Source organism: Oncorhynchus mykiss, chromosome 11, assembly GCF_013265735.2.
Source record: "Oncorhynchus mykiss isolate Arlee chromosome 11, USDA_OmykA_1.1, whole genome shotgun sequence".
Lineage (NCBI taxonomy): Eukaryota > Metazoa > Chordata > Actinopteri > Salmoniformes > Salmonidae > Oncorhynchus > Oncorhynchus mykiss.
This window is the reverse complement of record NC_048575.1, coordinates 65,554,552-65,577,462: the sequence shown is the minus strand read 5'-3', so window position 1 is coordinate 65,577,462 and position 22,911 is coordinate 65,554,552. Positions and strand designations below refer to the sequence as shown.

The 22,911-nt window shown below is 43.6% G+C and overlaps 1 protein-coding gene across 3 annotated transcripts in view; it reads right to left on the bottom strand.

The window, feature by feature from the left end:
- Window positions 1–6,524: 6,524 nt before the first annotated feature.
- The window catches only part of LOC110536240 (semaphorin-4C), a 128,277-nt gene continuing 111,890 nt past the window's right edge, over window positions 6,525–22,911 (bottom strand). Inside the window, exons 6-17 of one of the 3 annotated variants that reach the window (XM_021621910.2) lie at window positions 22,258–22,354; window positions 22,044–22,163; window positions 21,060–21,211; window positions 19,414–19,589; window positions 16,957–17,101; window positions 16,466–16,679; window positions 13,664–13,779; window positions 12,037–12,194; window positions 11,692–11,783; window positions 9,151–11,436; window positions 8,426–8,602; window positions 6,525–8,114 (exon numbers count right to left, since the gene is read on the bottom strand). In XM_021621910.2, the coding sequence (XP_021477585.1) occupies window positions 10,538–11,436; window positions 11,692–11,783; window positions 12,037–12,194; window positions 13,664–13,779; window positions 16,466–16,679; window positions 16,957–17,101; window positions 19,414–19,589; window positions 21,060–21,211; window positions 22,044–22,163; window positions 22,258–22,354 (2,169 nt within the window). In that variant the 3' untranslated portion in view covers window positions 6,525–8,114; window positions 8,426–8,602; window positions 9,151–10,537. Of the gene's footprint in view, window positions 8,115–8,425; window positions 11,437–11,691; window positions 11,784–12,036; window positions 12,195–13,663; window positions 13,780–16,465; window positions 16,680–16,956; window positions 17,102–19,413; window positions 19,590–21,059; window positions 21,212–22,043; window positions 22,164–22,257; window positions 22,355–22,911 lie in introns of all 3 variants that reach the window. The other 2 variants (XM_021621911.2, XM_021621909.2) reach the window with 2 other exon arrangements.

Genomic DNA, 22,911 nt, shown 5'->3' with positions numbered 1-22,911 from the left:
CATCAAAAATTGTGAATAACTCACCACAGGTTATGAGAAGGGTGGTCTTGAAAGGATGCACATAACTCTGCAATGTTGGGTTGTATTGGAGAGAGTCTCAGTCTTAAATCATTTCCCTATCCAAAAATCTAGTAGTGGCTTCTGATTAAATCCAATTTTCAGAGAACGCTTGTTGCAATTTCGATGAGGCTCTCTCGTTCAGATATCTGTAAGTGGACTGGAGGAAGGGTATGAAAGGGATAACGAATCCAGTTGTTTATGTCATCCGTTTCGGGAAAGTACCTGCGTAATTGTGCATCCAACTCACTCAGGTTCTTCGCTGTATCACATTTGACATTGTCCGTAAGCTTGAGTTCATTTGCACACAAAAAATCATACAATGATGGAAAGACCTGTGTGTTGTCCTTGTTAATGCAGACAGAAAAGAGCTCCAACTTCTTAATCATAGCCTCAATTTTGTCCCGCACATTGAATATAGTTGCGGAGAGTCCCTGTAATCCTAGATTCAGATCATTCAGGCGAGAAAAAACATCACATAGATAGCCCAGTCGTGTGAGAAACTCGTCATCGGGCAAGCGGTCAGACAAGTGAAAATGATGGTCAGTAAAGAAAACTTTAAGCTCGCCTCTCAATTAAAAAACATGTCAATACTTTGCCCCTTGATAACCAGCGCACTTCTGTATGTTGTAAAAGCATTACATGGTCACTGCCCATATCATTGCATAATGCAGAAAATATACGAGAGTTCAGGGGCCTTGCTTTAAACATTTTCACTGTAGTGTCCAAAACGTCTTTCAAGCTGTCAGGCATTCCCTTGGCAGCAAGAGCCTCTCGGTGGATGCTGCAGTATACCCAAGTAGTGTCGGGAGCAACTGCTTGCATGCCACTATGTCTCTCTGTCATAGCTTTTGCACCCTTAGTACAGATACCAACACATCTTGACCACCAAAGTCCATTTGATGTCACAAAGTTATCCAGTACTTTAAAAATGTCCTCTCATGTTGTCCTGGTTTCCAGTGGTTTGCAGAAGAGGAAGAGGATGTCTTCCTCAATTGACCCCATGTCTTACTACTCGAAAGTCATCTTTATTCTCACTCAAAAAACTCCAGTGGCTTATTTTTCAAATTGTCATGTTTAGTTTCTAAATGTCCACGCACGAGTGAAGGTGATTGGATGTTAATTATTTGACTATACTACCTGTATTTGACATTGTGTTGTCATTTCGCTGAACACTAGATGGTTTAATTTTATTTCTGGCAGTGAAACGAGGCTAATCAGGTGAGAAAAAAAACTTGCCCAAATGTATTGCCCCATTGGAAAATATAAATGTACTGTTTGAAAATGTGAAGAAGAAAAAAGTGAGTACAAGACCGAGGACATCCAGGATTGTAGGAAGAAAGACTACAGAAAATCTGATGTACTGTTTTCTTCCTTCCACTCACTATCTCTCCCTCTGACCCTCCCTCTACAGCACATCCACCTCCTAATTCACATCTGCAGAGCAGTCTGCTTCCCTTCATGTCCTCTCAATTCAGTTTCAAATCAAGGGGCTTTATTGGCATGGGAAACATATGTTTACATTGCCAAAGCAAGTGAAATATATAATAAACTAAAGTGAAATAAACAATTAAAAGTGAACAGTTAATATTATACTCACACAAGTTCCAAAATAATAAAGACATTTCAAATGTCATATTATGTCTATATACAGTGTTGTAATGATGTGCTAATAGTTAAAGCACAAAAGGGAAAATAAATAAACATAAATATGGGTTGTATTTACAATGGTGTTCGTTTTTCACTGGTTGCCCTTTTCTTGTGGCAACAGATCACAAATATTGCTGCTGTGATGGCACACTGTGGTATTTCACCCAATAGATATGGTAGTTTATCAAAGTTTGATTTGTTTTAGAATTCTTTGTAATCTGAAGGAAAAATGTTTGTCTCTAATATGGTCAAACATTTGTCAGGAAGTTAGGAAGTGCAGTTCAGTTTCCACCTCATTTTGTGGGCAGTGTGCACACAGCCACACAGCCAGTCTTCTATTCAGAGCCAGGTCTGCCTACAGTGACCTTTCTCAAGAGCAAGGCTATGCTCACTGAATCTGTACATAGTCAAAGCCTTCCTTAATTTTGGGTCAGTCACAGTGGTAAATTATTCTGCCACTGTGTACTCTCTGTTTAGGGCCAAATAGCATTCCATTTTTCTTAGTTTTTTTGTTAATTCTTTCCAATTTGTCAAGTAATCTTTTTGTTTTCTCATGATTTTTTGGGGTCTATTTGTGTTGCTGTCCTGGGGCTCTGTGGGGTCTTTTGTGTTTGTGAACAGAGCCCCAGGACCAGCTTTCTTAGGGGATTATTCTCCAGGTTCATCTTTCTGTAGGTGATGGCTTTGTTATGGAAGAATTTAACGTCTCTTTTCTGGATTTTGATAATTAGTGGGTATCGGCCTAATTCTGCTCTGCATGCATTATTTGGTGTTTTAAATTGTACACTTATTTTTGTAGAAATCTTATTTTTGCGGAGTCTCAATTTGGTGTTTGTCCCATTTTGTGAATTCTTGGTTGGTGAGAGGACCCCAGACCTCACAACTATAAAGGGCAATGAGTTCTGTAACTGATTCAAGTATTTTTATACAGATCCTAATTGGTATGTCAAATTTCATTTTACTTTTGATGGCATAGAAGGCCCTTCTTGCCTTGTCTCTCAGATTGTTCACAGCTTTGTGGAAGTTACCTGTGGCGCTGATGTTTAGGCCGAGGTATGTATAGTTTTTTGTGTGCTCTAGGGCATCGGTCTTTAGATGGAATTTGTATTTGTGGTGCTGACAACTGGACCTTTTTTGGAACACCATTATTTTTGTCTTACTGAGATTTACTGTCAGAGCCCATGTCTGACAGAATCTGTGCAGAAGATCTAGGTGTTGCTGTAGGCCCTTCTTGGTTGGTGACAGAAGCACCAGATCATTTGACTTCAGATTCTAGGATGTTGAGGACGGGTGCTGTAGACTGTTCTAGTGCCCTTGCCAATTCATTGATATATATGTTGAAGAGGTTGGGGCTTAAGCTGCATCCCTGTCTCACCCCACGACCTTGTGAAAAGAAATGTGTGTTTTTTGCCAATTTTAAATGCACACTTGTTGTTTGTGTACATGGATTTTATAATGTTGTATGTGTTTCCCCCAACACCACTTTCCGTCAATTTATATAGCAGACCCTCATGCCAAGTTCAGTCAAAAGCTTTTTTGAAGTCAACAAAGCATGAGAAGACTTTGCCTTTGTTTTGTTTTGTATGTTTGTCAATTAGGGTGGGCAGGGTGAATACGTGGTCTGCTGTACAGTAATTTGGCAAAAAGCCAATTTTACATTTTCTCAGTACATTGTTTTCACTGAGGAAATGTTCAAGTCTGATGTTAATGATAATGCAGAGGATTTTCCCAAGGTTGCTGTTGACGCATATCTCAAGGTAGTTATTGTGTTCAAATTTGTCTCCACTTTTGTAAATTGGGGTTATCAGTCCTTGGTTCCAAATATTGGGGAAGATGCCAGGGCTGAGATGATGTTAAAGAGTTTAAGTATAGCCAATTGGAATTTGTGGTCTGTATGTTTTATCATTTCATGTAGGATACCATCAACATCACAGGCTTTTTTTGGGGTTGAAGGGTTTGTATTTTGTCCTGTAGTAATTAGAGAATCCAGTGGGTTCTGGTAGTCTTTAAAAGCTGATGAATCTAAGATGTGTAATTGATCATGTATATGTTTTGCTGTTTGTTCTTTGTTATAGAGCCAAAAAGATTAGAACAGTGGTTAATCCACACATCTCCGTTTTGGATAGATAACTCTTTGTGTTGTTGTTTGTTTAGTGTATTAAACTTTTCCCAGAAGTGGTTTGATTCTATGGATTCTTCAATTACATTGAGCTGATTTCTGGCGTGCTGTTCCTTCTTTTTCCGTAGTGTATTTCTATATTGTTTTAGCGATTCACAATAGTGAAGGCGTAGACTCAGGTTTTCTGGGTCTCTATGTTTTTGGTTGGACAGGTTTCTCAGTTTCTTTCTTAGGGTTTTGCATTCTTCATCAAACCATTTGTCATTGTTTTTAATTTTCTTAGGTTGTCTGCTTGAAATGTTTAGATTTGATAGGGAAGCTGAAAGGTCAAATACAATTTTTAGGTTTTCTACTGTAAAGTTTACACCTTCACAATTGCAGTGAACTGTTTTGTCCAGGAAGTTGTCTAAAAGGGATTGAATTTGTTGTGGCCTAATTGTTTTTGGTAGGTTTCTACACTGCTATCCATCTATAGCATTTCTTAAAATTGTGCAGTTCCTTTGGCTTTGATGCATCGTGATCGAGTATTGCTCTGTTCAGGTATACTGAGATTTTGCTGTGATCTGATATGGGTGATGGTGGGCTGACTGTGAATGCTCCGAGAGACTCTGGGTTGAGGTCAGTGATAAAGTAATCTAAAGTACTACTGCCAAGGGATGAGCTGTAGGAGTACCTAGCATAGGAGTCTCCTTGAAGCCTACCATTAACTATGTACAGATCCAGCGTGCGACAGAGCTACAGGAGTTTCTGTTGGTTGTTTTGTGATAGTTGTGTCTAGAGGGGCATATTTAGAGGGAATACTGTCACCTCCAGGTAGGTGTTTGTCCCCATGTGTGCTGAGAGTGTCAGGTTCTTATCCGGTTCTGGCATTAAGGTCGCAACAGACTAGTACATGTCCCCGGGCCTGGAAATGGTTGATCTCCCCCTCTAGGTTGGAGAAGATGTCATCTGAGTCTCTTCCCTGTTTCACACCTGGTAGTTTGGTGGATGGGACTACCAGCTCTCTGTAACCTAGGGGGCAACCAGTTGGTCCGTCTCCTCCATACCATGTTTCTTGTAGGATGACAATGTCTGTATATATATTTTTTTTTATGAAGTCTGTTCCTGCTCTTTAGGCCAAAGGCAGATAACCTCAGACCTTGTATATTCCAGGATGAGATAGTAAATGCTTTGTGTTCCATAGTGTCTAGTGTTGTTTTTGTGTGGTTTAGGGACCATTACAGTAGGTGTGAGCAGAGCATGTTGAGCATCTGATACATACCTCTTAGGTCACGGGATGGTGTTTGGGCGGGTGTACTAGTGGGGGTTGGGCCTGTTGCTCTGTTCACGGCCTGGGCATATGTGCGGCTACCATGTTCTCTCTCTCTCTCTGTCTCTCTCTCTCACTTTATTTCACTCTCTGTAGCCTGTGTGTGTCTGTGTGCGTGCATGTGAGTGCGATGAGATGAGTAAGAGCATACATAGCCGTGGTTGGTGACCTATAAAGAGGAGATTAAAGCATTCTCTGCGGCCCAGCTGTGTACTCTGTGACGTCACACTCCCACCTCTCCCTCCCCACAGCTGGGTCTGTGGGTCTGGCACACTGAGAGCATGTGGCTTTGCTAGCACCAGGCATACGGGCAAGCAGCAGGCACAACGTCAACAGGGAAGAGGAGGCTGGAGGAACGCTAGACATGGTAATGCAGGTCTTGAAACTGGAGAGAAAATAGGCCTGATAGAATAGAATTATAGGCCTTATACTGTATCAGGCCTAATAAAATAGAACCAGGCCTATTGGAATATAGTATTGGCTCCCAGGCTTTGCTCAAGGTGAGTTGAAAGGCTCTGACAGAGGCTTAATAGTATATAATAATGACTCAACCTAATATCAGGCCTAATAGAATATTATATTGAGCCTAATAGAATAATAGAATGAATGACATGTTCAAAAAAGGACTCCAAAAGCACAGGGCCAGTAGGCCTCATTTAAGATGTTAGGGTGGCAGGTAGCCCAGTGGTTAGGAGTGTTGGGCCAGTAGGCCTCATTTAAGATGTTAGGGTGGCAGGTAGCCCAGTGGTTAGGAGTGTTGGGCCAGTAGGCCTCATTTAAGATGTTAGGGTGGCAGGTAGCCCAGTGGTTAGGAGTGTTGGGCCAGTAGGCCTCATTTAAGATGTTAGGGTGGCAGGTAGCCCAGTGGTTAAGAGTGTTGGGCCAGTAACTGAAAGGTCACTGGTTTGAATCCCCTATGTGAAAAATCTGACGATGTTCCCTTGAGCAACTTAACCCAATTTTGGGTTGCTCTGTATAAGAGTGTAGGCTAAAATGTAAGTGTAATGTTACTAATTGGTTCAGTTTCCTTACGAAGCCTTTATATAACCATTATAATTCCCCTGTGTGATAAAGAAGAATCTTTAATGAGGTATCTTAAATATGTTCCTACATAACATGTGTGATGTTTGTGTTTCTTGTTCTTTCCCCATAGCTACTTGTTTCAATTAGTGAGAGTATACGACTAGGCCTACATCCTCTGCACATTCTGCCTCTAATGCACTGAATGCCCAGGCTGTTATCTCACTAATGAGTTGAAGCGCACTCTGATTTAAATTTATAGTATAATTTTGTACCCTTGAATGTTGGATAACAGGGATGTTTATGTCTACACCCAGTCTCTTGGTTTGATGGTTCATTTACATGAACCCCCAGCACACACATACACAATTTGAGTAGATTTCTACTTTTATTCATGTATATATACACACATATAAAAAAATAAGGACATATGTACAATGATAATAAATATCGACATGTTTTTACAAGCGAAATAATTTACTTAACATCCTTTCATAAACATTAAAAGATTGAGAACAAACAGCCAGAGGAATTTTTGCAACTTAAAGCCAAAAAGGAAATTAATAATAATAATAATGGTAATATAATAATAATATTAATGAAAAACAACAGAATAAAAAGGCTTAGATGAGAAGATTGTGGAAAGCGTTGTTTATGACCCGGCAGAGTGTAATCTCCAAAAAGGCAGTAACTGCTCATTTGGTCCAAAATGAGTTCATGTCATTTCTGCTACATTAAATACATGCTTAATCATGTGGACAAGTATACTGCCTCTATTGTATTGTGTTTTGGAGAACATGGGGGTCATGTTAGTAGTAACTGCATAAAGTTACTGTTAAACCAAGGTAAATAAAAGCCTTTTTTCTCAGATCCACACTATGAGCAGTTACTGCCTTTTTGCTATATAGATCCAGAATTGCACATGCAGATTTTTTGGGGGTTAGTGCTTTACATCACTTTTTTGAGTTTGATGGATCATTTTCTTCTAAGAGAGTTTTATGACATATCAGACATAATGTCCAATGATTTTTTAAAATACATAATTATAAGACAAATCAGTTAAATATCTATAACAATCTTAATAGCTCCTGTAGCTTGAATTCACAGCAATGTTAATAGATTGTAAAGTGTCTGAACCAGTGCTTGGTAACATATTCAATCTACACATATTAAATGGATGTATAAATATTTAAGATTTTATATCAAACCTCAGATCATGAAATCACGAGTTATCATTTGGTTAAAAGGAAGTTGCTTTGCTTGGTTGGTGCTATGACGCTCTGATGATTTGTTTACTTTCTCATGTGCTAGGAAGTCAGGGATCGGCTTCAGTAGATTACTACTGACATCTAAACAGGATGTTGACCATCCACAAGCTTGTTGCCTTCTGAAGAAAATTAATCTCTAAATAAAATATGCAGGAAAGTTCCAGGCATGAGAGTTCTTTGAACTGAAGTTGGACAGACTGTTGAAACTTAAATATCGAAGTGGAATAATAAAATAATATCTAATAATACACATTTTCAAAAAAGCAACTGCAGTCTACTTTGGCTTATCCGAAGGTGAAGAGGCACAGCGAAAGTAAACATGTTAAGAAGATGGACAAATTCATGAACAAGTCCTTAACAACTCTTAATCATAAATTACACTTTTTTTTAGTAGAAAACATTAGTGTCTGCAAAAGTTTGAAACATGATACACTTCTTTTACAATTATGATCATGTCATCAGAGATGTGTACAGTACATTTGCAGAGAGGATCATGCAACACTAGGATGATCTAACCACTGATGGCCAAGTAAGTACCTCTTCAACCCAGGGATCATTACAATATTCTACATCCCCTTCAGCTGTCTCTAGTATACATTTTGGTGAGAAAGAAAGAAACATCGTACTCCTCTTGTTCCTCCTTTGTGTTGTGTTGTTCTCTGGTCCCTGCAGATGTGTCACAAAGCCACCCCTGGAAAACAAAGCACATGAAGAGGAACAGGTTAGAGTGGGCACACATAGTGATATATAGTCCCTGCAGCAGTAGATTTAATTGTATATGCAAGGCTGTAAAACTTGATCGTGGCAGTTCTTTTTCTGGCTAGGTCTTTGGGTGTCTCTTAGGCTGGTCCCAGATTTGTTTGTACTGTCTTGCCAACTCCTACATCAACTCTCACGCCAAGTCATAACAATGACCTAGTAGTTGGAATGACAGCACAAACAGATCTGGGATCAGGATAGGTGTCTGTAGGCTTTCAGAGAGAGAGAGCGAGCGAGCCATACCTCTGATTGATGAGCCTCTGATCGCTCTCTGGAGCCGTTGGTTTGTCACAGGGCATTCATCTATCTTCCATCTGTTGTCTGCTTGTCCCTCTAACAGCACAGGCAGTGTGGGTTTACAGTTCAGTGCCCATCCTTCTCTCTGAATTCAGGCTTTCCACAGTAGCGCCAGGTCATTCTCTGGACATCGGTAGGTAGGTAGGTAGGTGGGTGGGTGGGTGGGGTTTAGGGAAATAAGGGGTTATTAAAGGGTGTGTCTAGGACAGGTACAGTGCTGTGGCCCGTCCCCTCCAGGACACACTACTACATCCACCAGGTTAGGCATTCAGGGCAGTGCAGGGGAGGGAGGGCTTCTTTTGGCAGTTCAACCCATCCACCACCCCCGCCCTTACACATACATATTATAAAGCACTTGTTGAGACATCCACTGCAGTCGCAACAGTTTAGTGAGAGTTGACCTACATTCCCTTGTGCCATTCCCACTACATGACTGAAAGCAATGCCTTTGTCTCATCTCAAATTCAGAATAATAAGTGAATGTGCTGTTGTAGGTTCTGTTGTGGGATTATGTCAAACAAAATGTCCATAATCACATCACAAGGAAGTGTATCTGAATGGGTTTAACTGAAATTCCCATGAACCACTTGTGTAAATGTGTAGTGCAGTTATTGTAAAAGTAGTACTAAAATCTATTTACTAGTGTGGAGGTTATTTAGGGAGATATCTACCTTGAGCAGGGATAGGAGAGGTTTGTACATGCTTCTCTCACATTCTCATTCACAGAGGGTTGCTTTAAAGCCATTGGTCTCAATTTGTTGCTTCTGTAGTCCGTAAGACATAGAAAAACAACACATAAAAATGTCTTAATTTAAATTGTCACAATATATCAATGTGGCAGGGATTGAAGACTTTCTCAGAGGAAAGACTGACAACGTAAAAAAAAAGTACAAATCGAGCCGAGAAAGTCTAATTGAGTTTGTCCTTCATGTAAACCCTGTGTCTTTCACACAAAGCTCCCTTCATTTTCTCTCTCTTCATCCCTCCCTTTCCTTCCCAGGTTTTACCCCCGGAGAGAGGAACGTGATTGTCGTCTTGCTTTTGAGATTAATTAGTCTTTTATGTGACTCTCTCACTCTCTTTGCTCACAAATACAAAATCGACTCCCATACTCCCATGTTAAGTGCAGAAAGCGAAAAATTCTCCAACAGAACAGAAAAAAGGCAAGCCAGCTCCTCCATCTTTCAGTCAGTTGACTCGTACTGCTCGATTATTGGATGATTGGTATAGCGCTGAAGCTACAATCTTGTCATGAGTTCTTGGTCCTCTCTTATCATGAAGCAGTGCTCTCAGGAAACCTTTCCATTTGTTTGACTGCCATGCTTGAGGTGTAGGCCCTCTGCGTTCAATTGTCTTTAAATACAGAATTTACACAGCTTGAGATTTGCACAGCGAAAGCAAGTTAAACTGCTGAAGAAGTTCAAATGTGACAGCCAGTTTGGCGTATGGAACACAATAATAACAGGAACGGATGGAACACAATAATAACAGGAACGGATGGAACACAATAATAACAGGAACGGATGGAACACAATAATAACAGGAACGGATGGAACACAATAATAACAGGAGCGGATGGAACACAATAATAACAGGAGCGGATGGAACACAATAATAACAGGAGCGGATGGAACACAATAATAACAGGAGCGGATGGAACACAATAGTAACAGGAGCGGATGGAACACAATAATAACAGGAGCGGATGGAACACAATAATAACAGGAACGGATGGAACACAATAATAACAGGAGCGGATGGAACACAATAATAACAGGAGCGGATGGAACACAATAATAACAGGAGCGGATGAAACCCAATAATAACAGGAGCGGATGCTGATGAATATTCGGCGTGTGTGTCACATCACATGCTCTGTGCTAAAAGCGTCTTCTGCCAGTCACAGAGTCAGCCAAACGAGCATTGGCAGAAAGAGAGAGAGAGAGAAAGAGCATGGTGACAGTGGAGCCGAGAAAGAGAGAGAGAGGAGGGAGGTAGGTTAGTTGCCGTTCGTTGTCTCTTGTTTCGTTTTTTCATTACGGCAGGCGTGGAGAAAGACTACACAGACGACTCTTCAGGGTTGGCGTCAGGCAGCACGCTCCTCTGCTGCAGGGTCCGACGCAGCTCCTCCTTGAAGGGGCTGGAGTAGTCGTTCCCGCCCCCGCCCAGCCCTCCTCCACCAGAACCACCCCCGCTAACCCTCTCCTCCCCGGCCGAGCTCAGGTTGAGGCGGATGTAGCCGTTGCTGCCGGAACCCCTGATGTTGGTAAGGCTGAGCCGGCTGGGGGAATGGATGGGCTGGCCGGGGATGGTGCTGGGAGACGCTGTTGGAGCGTGGTGGTGAGACTGGCTGCTGGGGCACAGGGCGTGGCCCGGAACGATCTTCAGCGATCCGTCTGAGTAGTAGTAGTTGGCGCCCGTCTCCCAGAAGCGGTCCTCGTCGCTGGGCATTTTGCTGGGCACGAAGGTGGGTGGCTCCTTGGGCAGGGTGATGGGGTAGACCAGCGTGCTCTCCAGAGGCTTCATGTCCGCCCCTTTACCTAGGACCAGCTTCAGACGTCTCCTCAGATACAGAGCTGCCACCAATAGTAATAAACAGGCGGCCCCCAGGGTGATCACCAACACCCAGAACAGACCCATGCTGCCGTCAGGGGCCCGGGCCGCCATGACCACAGGGGAGCTGGCCACCACCGACACCTGGTAACGCTCCATTTGAAACTTGACCCCCTGCTCCTCGGAGTAACACACGTAGCGTCCCGCGTGCACTGGCATGGCGTTGGGGACCACCAGAGCCTTCAGGGCCTGGTCGAAGCGTGGCCCTCCGGCCTCCTCGTCTCCTAGCTGCAGCTCGCGGTCGTTGAGGACCCAGGAGGGCTGGGCCAGGTTGGACACCAGCTGGCAGGGCAAAACCATGTCTGATTCTACCACTACTGTCACATTCCTCAGCCGAGAGTTGTCTGGGAGAGAGGGGATCTGTGTTAGCCAAGATGTGTTAACCAAGATGTTTATATCCTGAACTCTAAGTTCAACTCATCAACTCTAAGTTCAATTGAGTTCAATTCACTCTATTAGATGTAAATTATCAACTCTTAGTTCAACTCAACAAAAAAAGTATAAATTCTAAGTTCAACTCCATTCAACTGGTGGTGATAGCTGTAGTAACCAGCTATCATCACCAGGGGCCACCAGTCCAGTGTCTCTTTCCCACTCACCAGGGCTGGGGATGGCCACAGGCTTGTCAAATTTGGCTTTGCCCCTACTGAATCTCTCCAGCATCAGATCTTGGGATAGGGAGGAGGTAGACCTGTGGGAACAGAGAGCACAGAGAACAGGCATTAATAACATGTCTTTCTGCTATACTGTCTGAGAAGCCTCCACTGAGCTGCTGCTGGCACAGTTAGAGCCCACAGAGCAGGGGCAGAAGGGAGAGGAGGGGGGGGGGAGCGAAGAGGGGAGGCAGAACCCCTGAGCAGGGGCAGAGGGGAGAGGAGGGGGGGAGCGAAGGGGGGAGGCAGAACCCCTGAGCAGGGGCAGAGGGGAGAGGCAGACATGCTCACCCGCGGTGGAGGTCGATGCGGACACAGGCGCGGCCCTCGCTGTCCCAGGCGCAGTAGGGGTCCCGGGACAGAAGGCAGTCTGGCTGCGACTGATAACGGCTGCAGTTAGCCAAGGGCAGCTGGAGCACTTCTGAACGTGAGCCAATGTACAAGTACTTCTGCAGACATAGACAGAGAAAGAGGGAGAGAGAGAGGGGTGGAGACAAGAGGGCAAAAAGAGAGGGGGGTGAGAAAGAGAGGGTGGGAAATTTAAAAATAACAATTCAGAGAGAGTGCAGCAGAGATAATAGGATAATCATTCTAAATTACAATAACATTTTGTTCTGCTGGAGAGAAGAGTTTGTTATGAAATCGCTAGCCATGAAAAGCCTGGTTTAGTTAGATAAGGATCAGCATGAGTGTAATGCCAGTCAACATGTGAGTGTAATGCTGTGAAACAGAGGTGATGAGTAGGGCCAGGAGTCACATGGTAATCTGACAGGATAATGTTGATGAGGAGGGCCAGGAGTCACATGGTAATCTGACAGGATAATGGTGATGAGTAGGGCCAGGAGTCACATGGTAATCTGATGGGATAATGGTGATGAGTAGGGCCGGGAGTCATATGGTAATCTGACAGGATAATGGAGATGAGTTGAGCCAGGAGTCACATGGTAATCTGATGGGATAATGGTGATGAGTAGGGCCAGGAGTCACATGGTAATCTGCTGGGATAATGGTGATGTGTAGGGCCAGGAGTCACATGGTAATCTGACAGGATAATGGAGATGAGTTGAGCCAGGAGTCACATGGTAATCTGATGGGATAATGGTGATGAGTAGGGCCAGGAGTCACATGGTAATCTGCTGGGATAATGGTGATGTGTAGGGCCAGGAGTCACATGGTAATCTGATGGGATAATGGTGATAAGTAGGGCCAGTAGTCAAATCGTCATCTGAGGGGATAATGGTGATAAGTAGGGCCAGTAGTCACATCGTCATCTGAGGGGATAATGGTGATAAGTAGTCACATGGTCAGAGAAGACTCTTGTCTCCAGTGATGGCCTATGTGTAAGTAAGCATTGTCCAAGCCAGAACGGCCCATAGGTAAGGACAGTTTCTGTAGTGTGAGAAAGCTTGATGCACATATACACCTTGTCGGTCTGTCTATGTGTAAAGCTGGGGAAAACTCCAGACCCTAGCGATGGTCCATGATGGTGTAAGGCCAGGGATACTTCCTGGGCTTAGTGACAGTCAACTATATGGGCGGCAGGGTAGCCGCCCATATAGTTGGACTAGTAACCGAAAGGTTGCAAGTTCGAATCCCCGAGCTGACAAGGTACAAATCTGTCGTTCTGCCACGAAACAGGCAGTTAACCCACTGTTCCTAGGCCGTCATTGAAAATAAGAATTTGTTCTTAACTGACTTGCCTAGTTAAATAAAAGGTAAAAATATGGAGGGCTGGGGAAAACTCTTGTGCCTTGTGTAGGGTTGCAAAATCACTGGAACGTTCAATAAATGTCACTTTTTTCCAAAATTCTGGTTGGAGGAATCAGGAGGGAATAAGCAGGAAATCCAGAATCCTCCAACCAGGATTTCTGGAAAACCAGGGAATTTATTGAAACGCTAGCCAAATGTTGAGTGTTACCTTGGTGTGAGAGATGGTTAGGCTGTCCACTGGCTGAGGGGAATCAAACAGCTGTATCTCTTCAATCACATGGGCCTCCGAGCCAAAGATCACTACCCTCTGTAACCAGCCGTCTGCTACAGGAGGAGAGGAGAGGGGGAGGGGAAAAGGAGAGAAAAGAGGGCAATGAAAGAGAGTAGGAGAAGAGAGGAAACGTAGAGGAGAGAAAAGAGGATAGGACGATATGAGAGAACAGATGGAAAGAGAGGAGAGGAGGAAAGATTGTGGAAGGAAAAGAGAAGAGGGAATATAGAGGAAAGGTAGGAGGCAGAAGTTGGTAAGAAGAGAGGAGAGAGATATATAATGTCAGAATATTGTACTGTAGTTTTCTATATGGGTAGTATTGTGATCCCCTGCTTTGAATGGCGATTGAGCTGCTGCTGCCGGCGGTGTGACATTGTGTGTCTGTCTGGGTGTATGAGGCTTTTATGAACAGAGATTTGCTGTGTGTGTTGCGCCTGCCCTGCCTCCCACCCTCACCACAGTGGGACTGTTAAGGATAATGTTAGGGACTGACCCTGCACACTACAGGAGCCTGGCACAGAGCAGAGCAGCAAAACACACACACACACACACATCATGCTCCTCTCTCGTTGTGTCAGGAATTTCGGCTAATCCCCCAATCCCATCCTCAGTTTCTAACCGCTCTCGCCAGATTTGTTCTCTCGGCATAAGCTATCGTCCTGCTGCAGTTAATAGCTAATCAAGCCTGCAGCCCAATTGGCAGTGTGTACATCTGCCAAGGGCCCCATTGAGTATGTGCTGTGAAGCACAGCAGCAGGGAGCCTGCCAGGCTACTGAGCCCATCGTCACTCTGACAGTTATGGGCCTCCCAACACACCGCAGGCACAGTAAGGGAAACACTCTGCACTGCAGTGAGTGGAATTATAAATAGCTAGTAGGCTATTATAAGTAGCTAGTAGGCTATTATAAATAGCTAGTAGGCTATTATAAGTAGCTAGTAGGCTATTATAAGTAGCTAGTAGGAAGTACTGTAGTTGGAGTAAGATGAAGTTGTCCTGAAACCGCCTGAACACTGATCTCTTGTAAATTGTGTTTTTTTGGGGGAGATTGGGGGTAAAGTAAATTGATCTGTGGTTCAGAGCAACTTCTCTAGCATATTTAGTCAGCATACCGGGTTAATCTGGGCCCTGTCAGAAGGTACCATAAACATACCTACTGTATATTCATCATTGGTAGGTACTTATAGAGCATGTTGTATTCCCTGTCAGTGGTTACCTGTTCCTATGAACAGCATATAGTTCTACACAGTTACAGTGCCTTCAAAAAGTATTCATACTACTTGACTTACTTTGTTGTGTTACAGCCTGAATTCAAAATGGATTTCATATGTTTTTTTGTCACCCATCTACACACAATACCCCATCATGACAAAATTAAAACATGTTTTTAGAAATGTTAGCAAATGTATTGAAAATGAAATATCGAAATATCTCATTTACAAAAGTATTCACACCCCTGACTCAGAATCACCTTTGGCAGCGATTACAGCTGTGAGTCCAACCTGTACCATAGATTTTCAAGCTGATTTAAGTCAAAACTGTAACTAAGCCACTCAGGAACATTCAATGTCGTCTTGGTAAGCAACTCCAGTGTATATTTGGCCTTGTGTTTTAGGTTATTGTCCTGCTGAAAGGTGAGTTAATCTCCCAGTGTCTGGTGGAAAGCAGACTGAACCAGGTTTTCCTCTAAGAGTTTGCCTGTGCTTAGCTCCATTCTATTTATTTTTTTATCCTGAAAAACTCCCCAGTGCTTAACGATTACAAGCATACCCATAACATGATGCATCTACCACTATGTTGAGTGGTACTCAGTAATGTGTTGTATTGGATTTGCCCCAAACATCACAGGACAAAAAAGAGAATTGCTTTGCCACATTTTTTGCAGTATTACTTTCGTGCCTTGTTGCAAAAATATTGCATGTTTTTCAATATTTCTTATTCTGTACAGGCTTCCTTCTTTTCACTCAGTCAATTAAGTTAGTATTGTTGATCCATCCTCAGTTTTCTCCTATCACAGCTATTAAACTCTGTAACTGTTTGAAAGTAACCATTGGCCTCATGGTGAAATCCCTGAGCGGTTTCCTTCCTCTCCGGCAACTCTCTGTTCTTTGTGTTTGAATCAGTTATTGAAATTCACTGCTCGACTGAGGGATCTTACAGATAATTGTATGTGTGGGGTATAGAGATGAGCTAGTCATTCATAAATCATGTTAAATACTATTATTGCACACAGAGCGATTCAATGCAACTTTATTATGTGACTTGTTAAGCAATTAAGCACATTTTTAATCCTGAACTTATTTAGGCTTGCTATAACAAAGTGGTTGAATTCTTAAATTTAGACATTTCATATTTTCATAGAAAATTCATTTGTACAATTTTCTAAAAACATAATTCCACTTTGACATTATGGGGTATTGTGTTTAGGCCAGTGACACAAAATGTAAGCCATTTTAAATTCAGGCTGTAACACAACAACATTTTGAAAAAGTCAAGGGGTGTGAATTCTTTCTGAAGTCACTGTACCTGCACCAATGAACAGTATATAGTTGTATAGTTATATAGTTGAATATAGTTATCTGTGACTATGAACAGTATATAGTTGTATAGTTACATAGTTGTATATAGTTATCTGTGACTATGAACCGTATATAGGTGTATAGTTACATAGTTGTATATAGTTATCTGTGACTATGAACAGTATGTAGTTGTGTAGTTATATAGTTGTGTATATAGTAACCTGTGCCAATGAACAGCATGTTGTATGCACGCTGGTCCAGGGAGCTGACCCGGTCCACTGCCAAGCGGGTGAAGTTGATGCCCTTGGTGAGCAGTAGGGGGCGAGCCTGAGCCTTCTCCTCCATCAGAGGGTGCTTCTTGGCAAAGTTGAGAGTGGCGTCTGGCAACTGAAGAGAGGTGTTGTAGCCGTTCTCCCTATGCCAGCTTGTAATGCACTGCACCGTGAAGAAGAAAGGAGAGAAGACAGAGAGGAGAGAGAGGGAACAGAGAGAGGTTAGGGAGAGAGGAAGAAACAAGGAATGTTGTTAGTTGTGGGACAGGCTGGCATCGCTTGTTGGCTCTGATCGCTCTCCAGACTCCCTTCTCCCTGTCCAACTCACTCTCCATTCCTCCACTATACCCCTTCTTCATCCCTCTCTCCTTTTGTCTCTCCCTCCACCCTCACACCCTCCCTTCACCCTTCCCCCCTCCTCCCCTTCATCCATTACTCACCGCTCCGGGCCGTGGGCTGGGGACAGTGCCAGTGTATCGTCCCCATCTCTGGGAGCCCTCTCTGTACTCCTTATACGGGCCGTCAAACACCTTCTTCACCTCCCCTATCTGGTACTGACACACCGCTGAAACATCCACATCACCCCTGGGACAGGAGACAACAACAAAAAAATGGGCTTAATATGATCAAATCAAATATTATTTGTCACGTGACGAATAGAACAGGTGTAGGTAGACCTTACCGTGAAATGCTTACCTACAAGCCCTTAACCAGGTCAAGAAATAGAGCTAAGAAAATATTTACTAAATAAATTAAGTACACTTTTTTATACAAGTAACACAATAAAATAACAATAACGAAGCTATATTTTTAATTTATTTATTTAACCTTTATTTAACTTGGCAAGTCAGTTAAGAACAAATTCTTATTTTACAATGCCGGCCTACCCCGGCCAAACCCACCCCTAACCCGAACGACGCTGGGCCAATTGTGCACCACCCTATATACAAGGGGTGTCACGCCCTGACCGTAGAGAGCTTTTTATGTCTCTATTTTTGGTTTGGTCAGGGTGTGATTTGGGTGGGCATTCTATGTTCATGTTTCTATGTTTTCTATTTCTTTGTGTATGGTCAGGTATGGTGCTCAGTCAGGGACAGCTGTCTATAAATCGTGGGAATCATACTTAGGTAGCTTTTTTCCCTCCTTCTGTGTGGGATCTTGTTCTTCGTTTGTGACCAGGTATTTTGCACTACGAATCTGTTCGGTCGTTGTTTTCGTTATTGTTTAATTTAGTCTAAAAGCTTCACTTCAACAATAAATATTATGTGGAACTCAAGGAACGCTGCACCTTGGTCTCATCCTTCTGACGACACCCGTTACAAGGGGTACAGGTACCGAGTCAATGTGTGGGGTTACAGGTTAGTCGAGGTCATTTGTATATGTAGGTAGGCATAAAGTGACTATGCATAGATAATAAACAGCGAGTAGCAGCAGTGTAAAAACAAAGGGGGCTCAATGTAAATAGTCCGGGTGCCAAGGGGGCAGCAGGGAGCCTAGTGGTAAGAGCATCGGGCCAGTAACCGAAAGGTTGCTGGATTGAATCCCCGAGCTGACAAGGTAAAAATCAGTTTTTCTGCCCCTGAACAAGGCAGTTAACCCACTGTTCCTCAGTAAGCTGTCATTGTAAATAAGAATTTGTTCTTAACTGACTTGCCTAGTTAAAAAAATGTTTTTTTAGAATGAATTGTTCAGCAGTCTTATGACTTGGGGGTAGAAGCTGTTGAGGAGCCTTTTGGACAAAGACTTGACGCTCCGTTACCACTTGCCTTGCGGTAGCAGAGAGAACAGTGTATGACCTGTTTTTGTGGCCTTCCTCTAACACCACCTAGTATATGGATGGCAGGAAGCTTGGCCCCAGTGATGTACTGGGCCGTATGCACTACCCTCTGTAGTGCCTTACGGTCGGAGGCCGAGCAGTTGCCATACCAGGCGGTGATGTAACCGGTCAGGATGGTGCAGCTGGATCTGAGGACCCATGCTAAAGCATTTCAGTTTCCTGAGGGTAAAATGTGTTGTCTTGCCCTTTTCACGACTGTCTTGGTGTGTTTGGACCATGATAGTTTGTTGGTGATGTGGACACCAAGGTACTTGAAACTCTGGACCCGCTCCACTGCAGCCCTGTCGATGTTAATGAGGGCCTGTTTGGCCCTCCTTTTCCTGTAGTCCACGATCAGCTCCTTAGTCTTGCTCACATTGAGGGAGAGGTTGTTATTAGCTAGGTGTGTTGTTTCTGTAGTAATTTTACATTGTCTGTTTGTATGACATAGGATATGGAGAAATAGGATGATGGTTGTGTTTTATTAGGAGAGAATTACTTATGTTTTATATAACAGAATTGGAAAAGTCCATCCCAGGATGTTGGTGGCACCTTAATTGAGGAGGACGGGCTCGTGATAATGGCAGGAGCGGAATAGGTGTAATGGTATCGAGCGAGCACGTGGTTACTATGTATTTTATGCCATTCCATTAGCGCCGTTCCAGACATTATAATGAGCCGTCCTCCCCTCAGCAGCCTCCACTGAAGTCCAACTATACACAGAGAAGACACATTAGCTGACTCAAGGCTAGTAAAACTGTAATTTTGGGTATGAAATAATATCTTCAAAAGAATTGGAAAAGTTTATAGACTTAGAAGTCACGCCAGGCCAGTGTTAGCAAAAGTGCTAAGTTGGACAGAGAGATTCTCTTTGGCACATCGAACTCCCTGGCAGTGCTATTCTGTCTGCGTCCCAAATGGCACCATATTCCCTATATAGTGCACTACTTTTGACCAGGGCTCACAGGGCTCTGTTTAAAAGTAGTGCACTATTTATGGAATAAGTGCCATTTGGGGACTCAGACAAACGCTGTTTTCTTTGGCACATCGACTCCCTAGCGTTAGTGTTATTGTGACTCACCACTGGGCGTGGAAGATGCCATAGAAGGTGGTGGTGCGCCAGTCGATGCCTGGCAGGGTGAAGACTTCCCGCAGGTTGTTGAAGGTGACGTGGCGTTCAGGGAGAGAACACACCAGCCTGGCCTTCTGGAAGGTGGTCCACTTCTTCTGCAGGGTCCTGGTGCCCCCCAGATCACCCTAAGAGGAGAGACACATGGTCAGTCGAGGGACAGGAGTCAGAAGAGGTGCCATAACGCCAGTAGGGTGTAAAAATCTCTTTACTTCCATAATATTTGCTGATGGTTTTTGACAGAATGGGGTGAGAAGAGTGAGAGCACCCTGCTGTGATAAACAGACAGACTGGGGATAGAGGAGTTAGGACGTAGTCTAGGGAAAGGAGTTCATCCAGACCACCAGGAAAAACAACGGGTTGTATAATGCAATGATAGTGGATGGTCAACTCTGAGCTCATAACTCGGAACTTCTCCTGATAACCATTGAACCCTAATAAGGATAGAACTGGGTGAGAGGAGTGATTTTAAAGAAAGAGTACAACGGAAGTGTGTGTGTCTCAGTGTAAATAGCCAGTGTGTGTGTGTGTCAGAACCACAATGTCCTAACAATTCACCAGAATGTCCTGACAAGGTAGGAAAACAAGAACATTTTTGAAAAGTCAGGACTTTTTTCATGTCCTGAATGTGTTAAAATGCAATTTTATGCTTAAGGGTGAGGTTTAGGGTTTGGAGTTAGAAGGGCTAGAGTTTGGAGTTAGAGTTAGGAGTTAGAGTTAGGATAAGGATTAGGTTAAGGTTAGGATAAGGATTAGTTTAAGGGTTAAGGTTAGGATTAGGTTAAGGGTTAAGGTTAGGTATGGTTTAGGGTTAAGGTTAGTAGTTATGATAAGGGTTAGGTTAAGGGTTAAGGTTAGGTAAGGTTTAGAGTTAGGAGTTAAGATAAGGGCTAGGATCAGGATCAGGTTTAGGGTTAAATTTAGGAGTTAGGATAAGGGTTAAGGTTAGGTAAGGTTTAGGAGTTAGGATAAGGGTTAAGGTTAGGAGTTAGGATAAGGGTTAGGTTAAGGTTTAAGGTTAGATAAGGTTTAGGGTTAGGAGTTAGAATAAGGATTAGGTTAAGGGTTAAGGATTAGGGTTAGGAGTTAGGATAAGGGCCAAGATCAGGATTAGGTTAAAGTTTAGGGTTAATGTTAGGTAAGGATTAGGGTTAGGAGTTAGGATAAGTGTTAGGTTAAGGGTTAAGATTAGGTAAGGTTTAGGGTTAGGATAAGGGCTAGGATCAGGTTTAGTGTTAGGTTAAGGTTAAGGGTTAAGGTTAGGTAAGGTTTAGGGTTAGGAGTTAGGATAAGGGCCAAGATCAGGATTAGGTTAAGGTTTAGGGTTAATGTTAGGAGTTAGGATAAGGGTTAGGTTAAGGTTTAAGGTTAGGGTTAACGTTACAACATATTATGTATTAGATACAACGGAGCACACTGTGACAGAGGAACAAGCTCAAATCGATCAACCCAGAGATTACCATTCACTCCAGCTGGGAAAGATAAAGTGATGACATGGGAAGGTGAGCATTTCCTGTTACATTTTTACTTCCCAAAAAGTCCTGAAAATTCCCGACAACAAATCTGTGTGTGTGTAACCATATATGCGTGTAGCCTACCTTGCAGACACGGGCCACCCTGGCCACAGTGAGCTCTGTGTCACAGTCTAGCTCTACAGCTCTCTCACTGAAGAAGAAGTAGATCTTGTCATCGTCACCTTCCTTACTGCCACTGCTCTCCCTCACCAGGGCTGAGCCCACAAAGTCAGGCTCTGAGAGAACAACACACGGACACACACACACACACACAGGAGCATGAGATGTGAACACACACACACACACGTACAGATGTAGGATTTAAATTTGAGCCAGTTTGCTGCAGCAGGAAAATAATGTTGTAGTGGATGATAACCCTAACCTTAAATTACAAAAGCTTGAACACATTACAAGTTAGCATTTCCTTCTATGTATCAAAATTCTCAGCAACAAAAGAGTGTTCATATTAAGATCCTACATCTGTATGCCCGCACGGTCACACTCATGTGCACACACACATGCACGCACACACACACACACACACACACACACACACACACACACACACACACACACACACACACACACACACACACACACACACACACACACACACACACACAGCCACCTCCACTCCCTGTAATATAATGTAATGTTTTACCCTCTAACCTCGTCTCATCTAATACCCTTCCATCATCTTCCATTATCTCTCTCTAACACCTCTTCCCTCATGTATCACTCCTGTCCACTCCTCTAACCTCATCTCTCCACCTCTCACCCCTCTACCAGGCTTTTTCACACTCACCTGCTTTTTCCATCTCTCACTGCCTCTGAGGTCCTATTAGCTAGCCCCTAACCCCTCCATATCTCATCTCCTTCTGAGGTCCTATTATCTAGCCCCTAACCTCTCCATATCTCATCTCCCTCTCCAACTCTTTCAGTTCCATCTTCCCCTCTCCCTCAATTCCTCCATTTACCTCTCTCATTCTATCCTTGCATTCGTTTTACATACCTCTCCCCCTCTCTCTCTCTCTCTTCCCCTCCTCATTTACCCCCCCCCCCTCTCACCGTTGAGCCAGGCCGGCAGGTATTCACTCTTCATGCTGTAGTGTTGCTGTCCCAGGTTCCTCAGGATCACAGGCTCAGTACCCAGGAAGTTATTCAGTGTGGCAGAGTACAGCTCCTTGTCTGGGAGACACAGAGACAGGCAGGATGAGCACCATTACAGAACATTTACACAAAGAATAAAATAGAGTAGAATAGAGTGAAATAGATGGCTTACCCACTATGAGGCCTGTGTGGCCTTTGGCAGGGTCGTAGGGACACTTGCCCTTCCCATCCTCCAGGGAGCCAGGGTTGAGACTGAAGTGGTCAGCATTCTGTGGGTTGACAACAGGACACACGCAGAGACACACACACAGACACACAAATACACAGAGACACAGGTGGTCAGTGCATGACTAACACAGCTCCGGGCTCTGTCTGTCCGTGACAACCGTTCTAACAGTCCTCGCTCCCTGCCTTCGCCACACCGTCTTATCATATCTCCGTCAGGCAGGTGCACACACACACACACACACACACACACACACACACACACACACACACACATAGATAGATACCACTGCCTCGTTTGCATGGGATATTCTTTCCTTTGACACAGACGATTCAGTCGTATGGGGAGGATGTGGTGTGGAGGTGTCAGACAGAAGATAGAAGACATGACACCATGTCACTGGTGCTGCTAGCTGTGACACCACCACAAGGACAGATCAACTCTAATATCACCTCCAGACAGAGTGGACTGAAGACACAGATTTAAGGTCAGGAAGTGACTGAGACCTTGTTGGTCCTAAATAGCACCCTATTCCGAGGGCTCTGGTCAAAAGTAGTGCATTAAGAAGGGAATAGGGTGCCATTTGGGACTCTACCATTG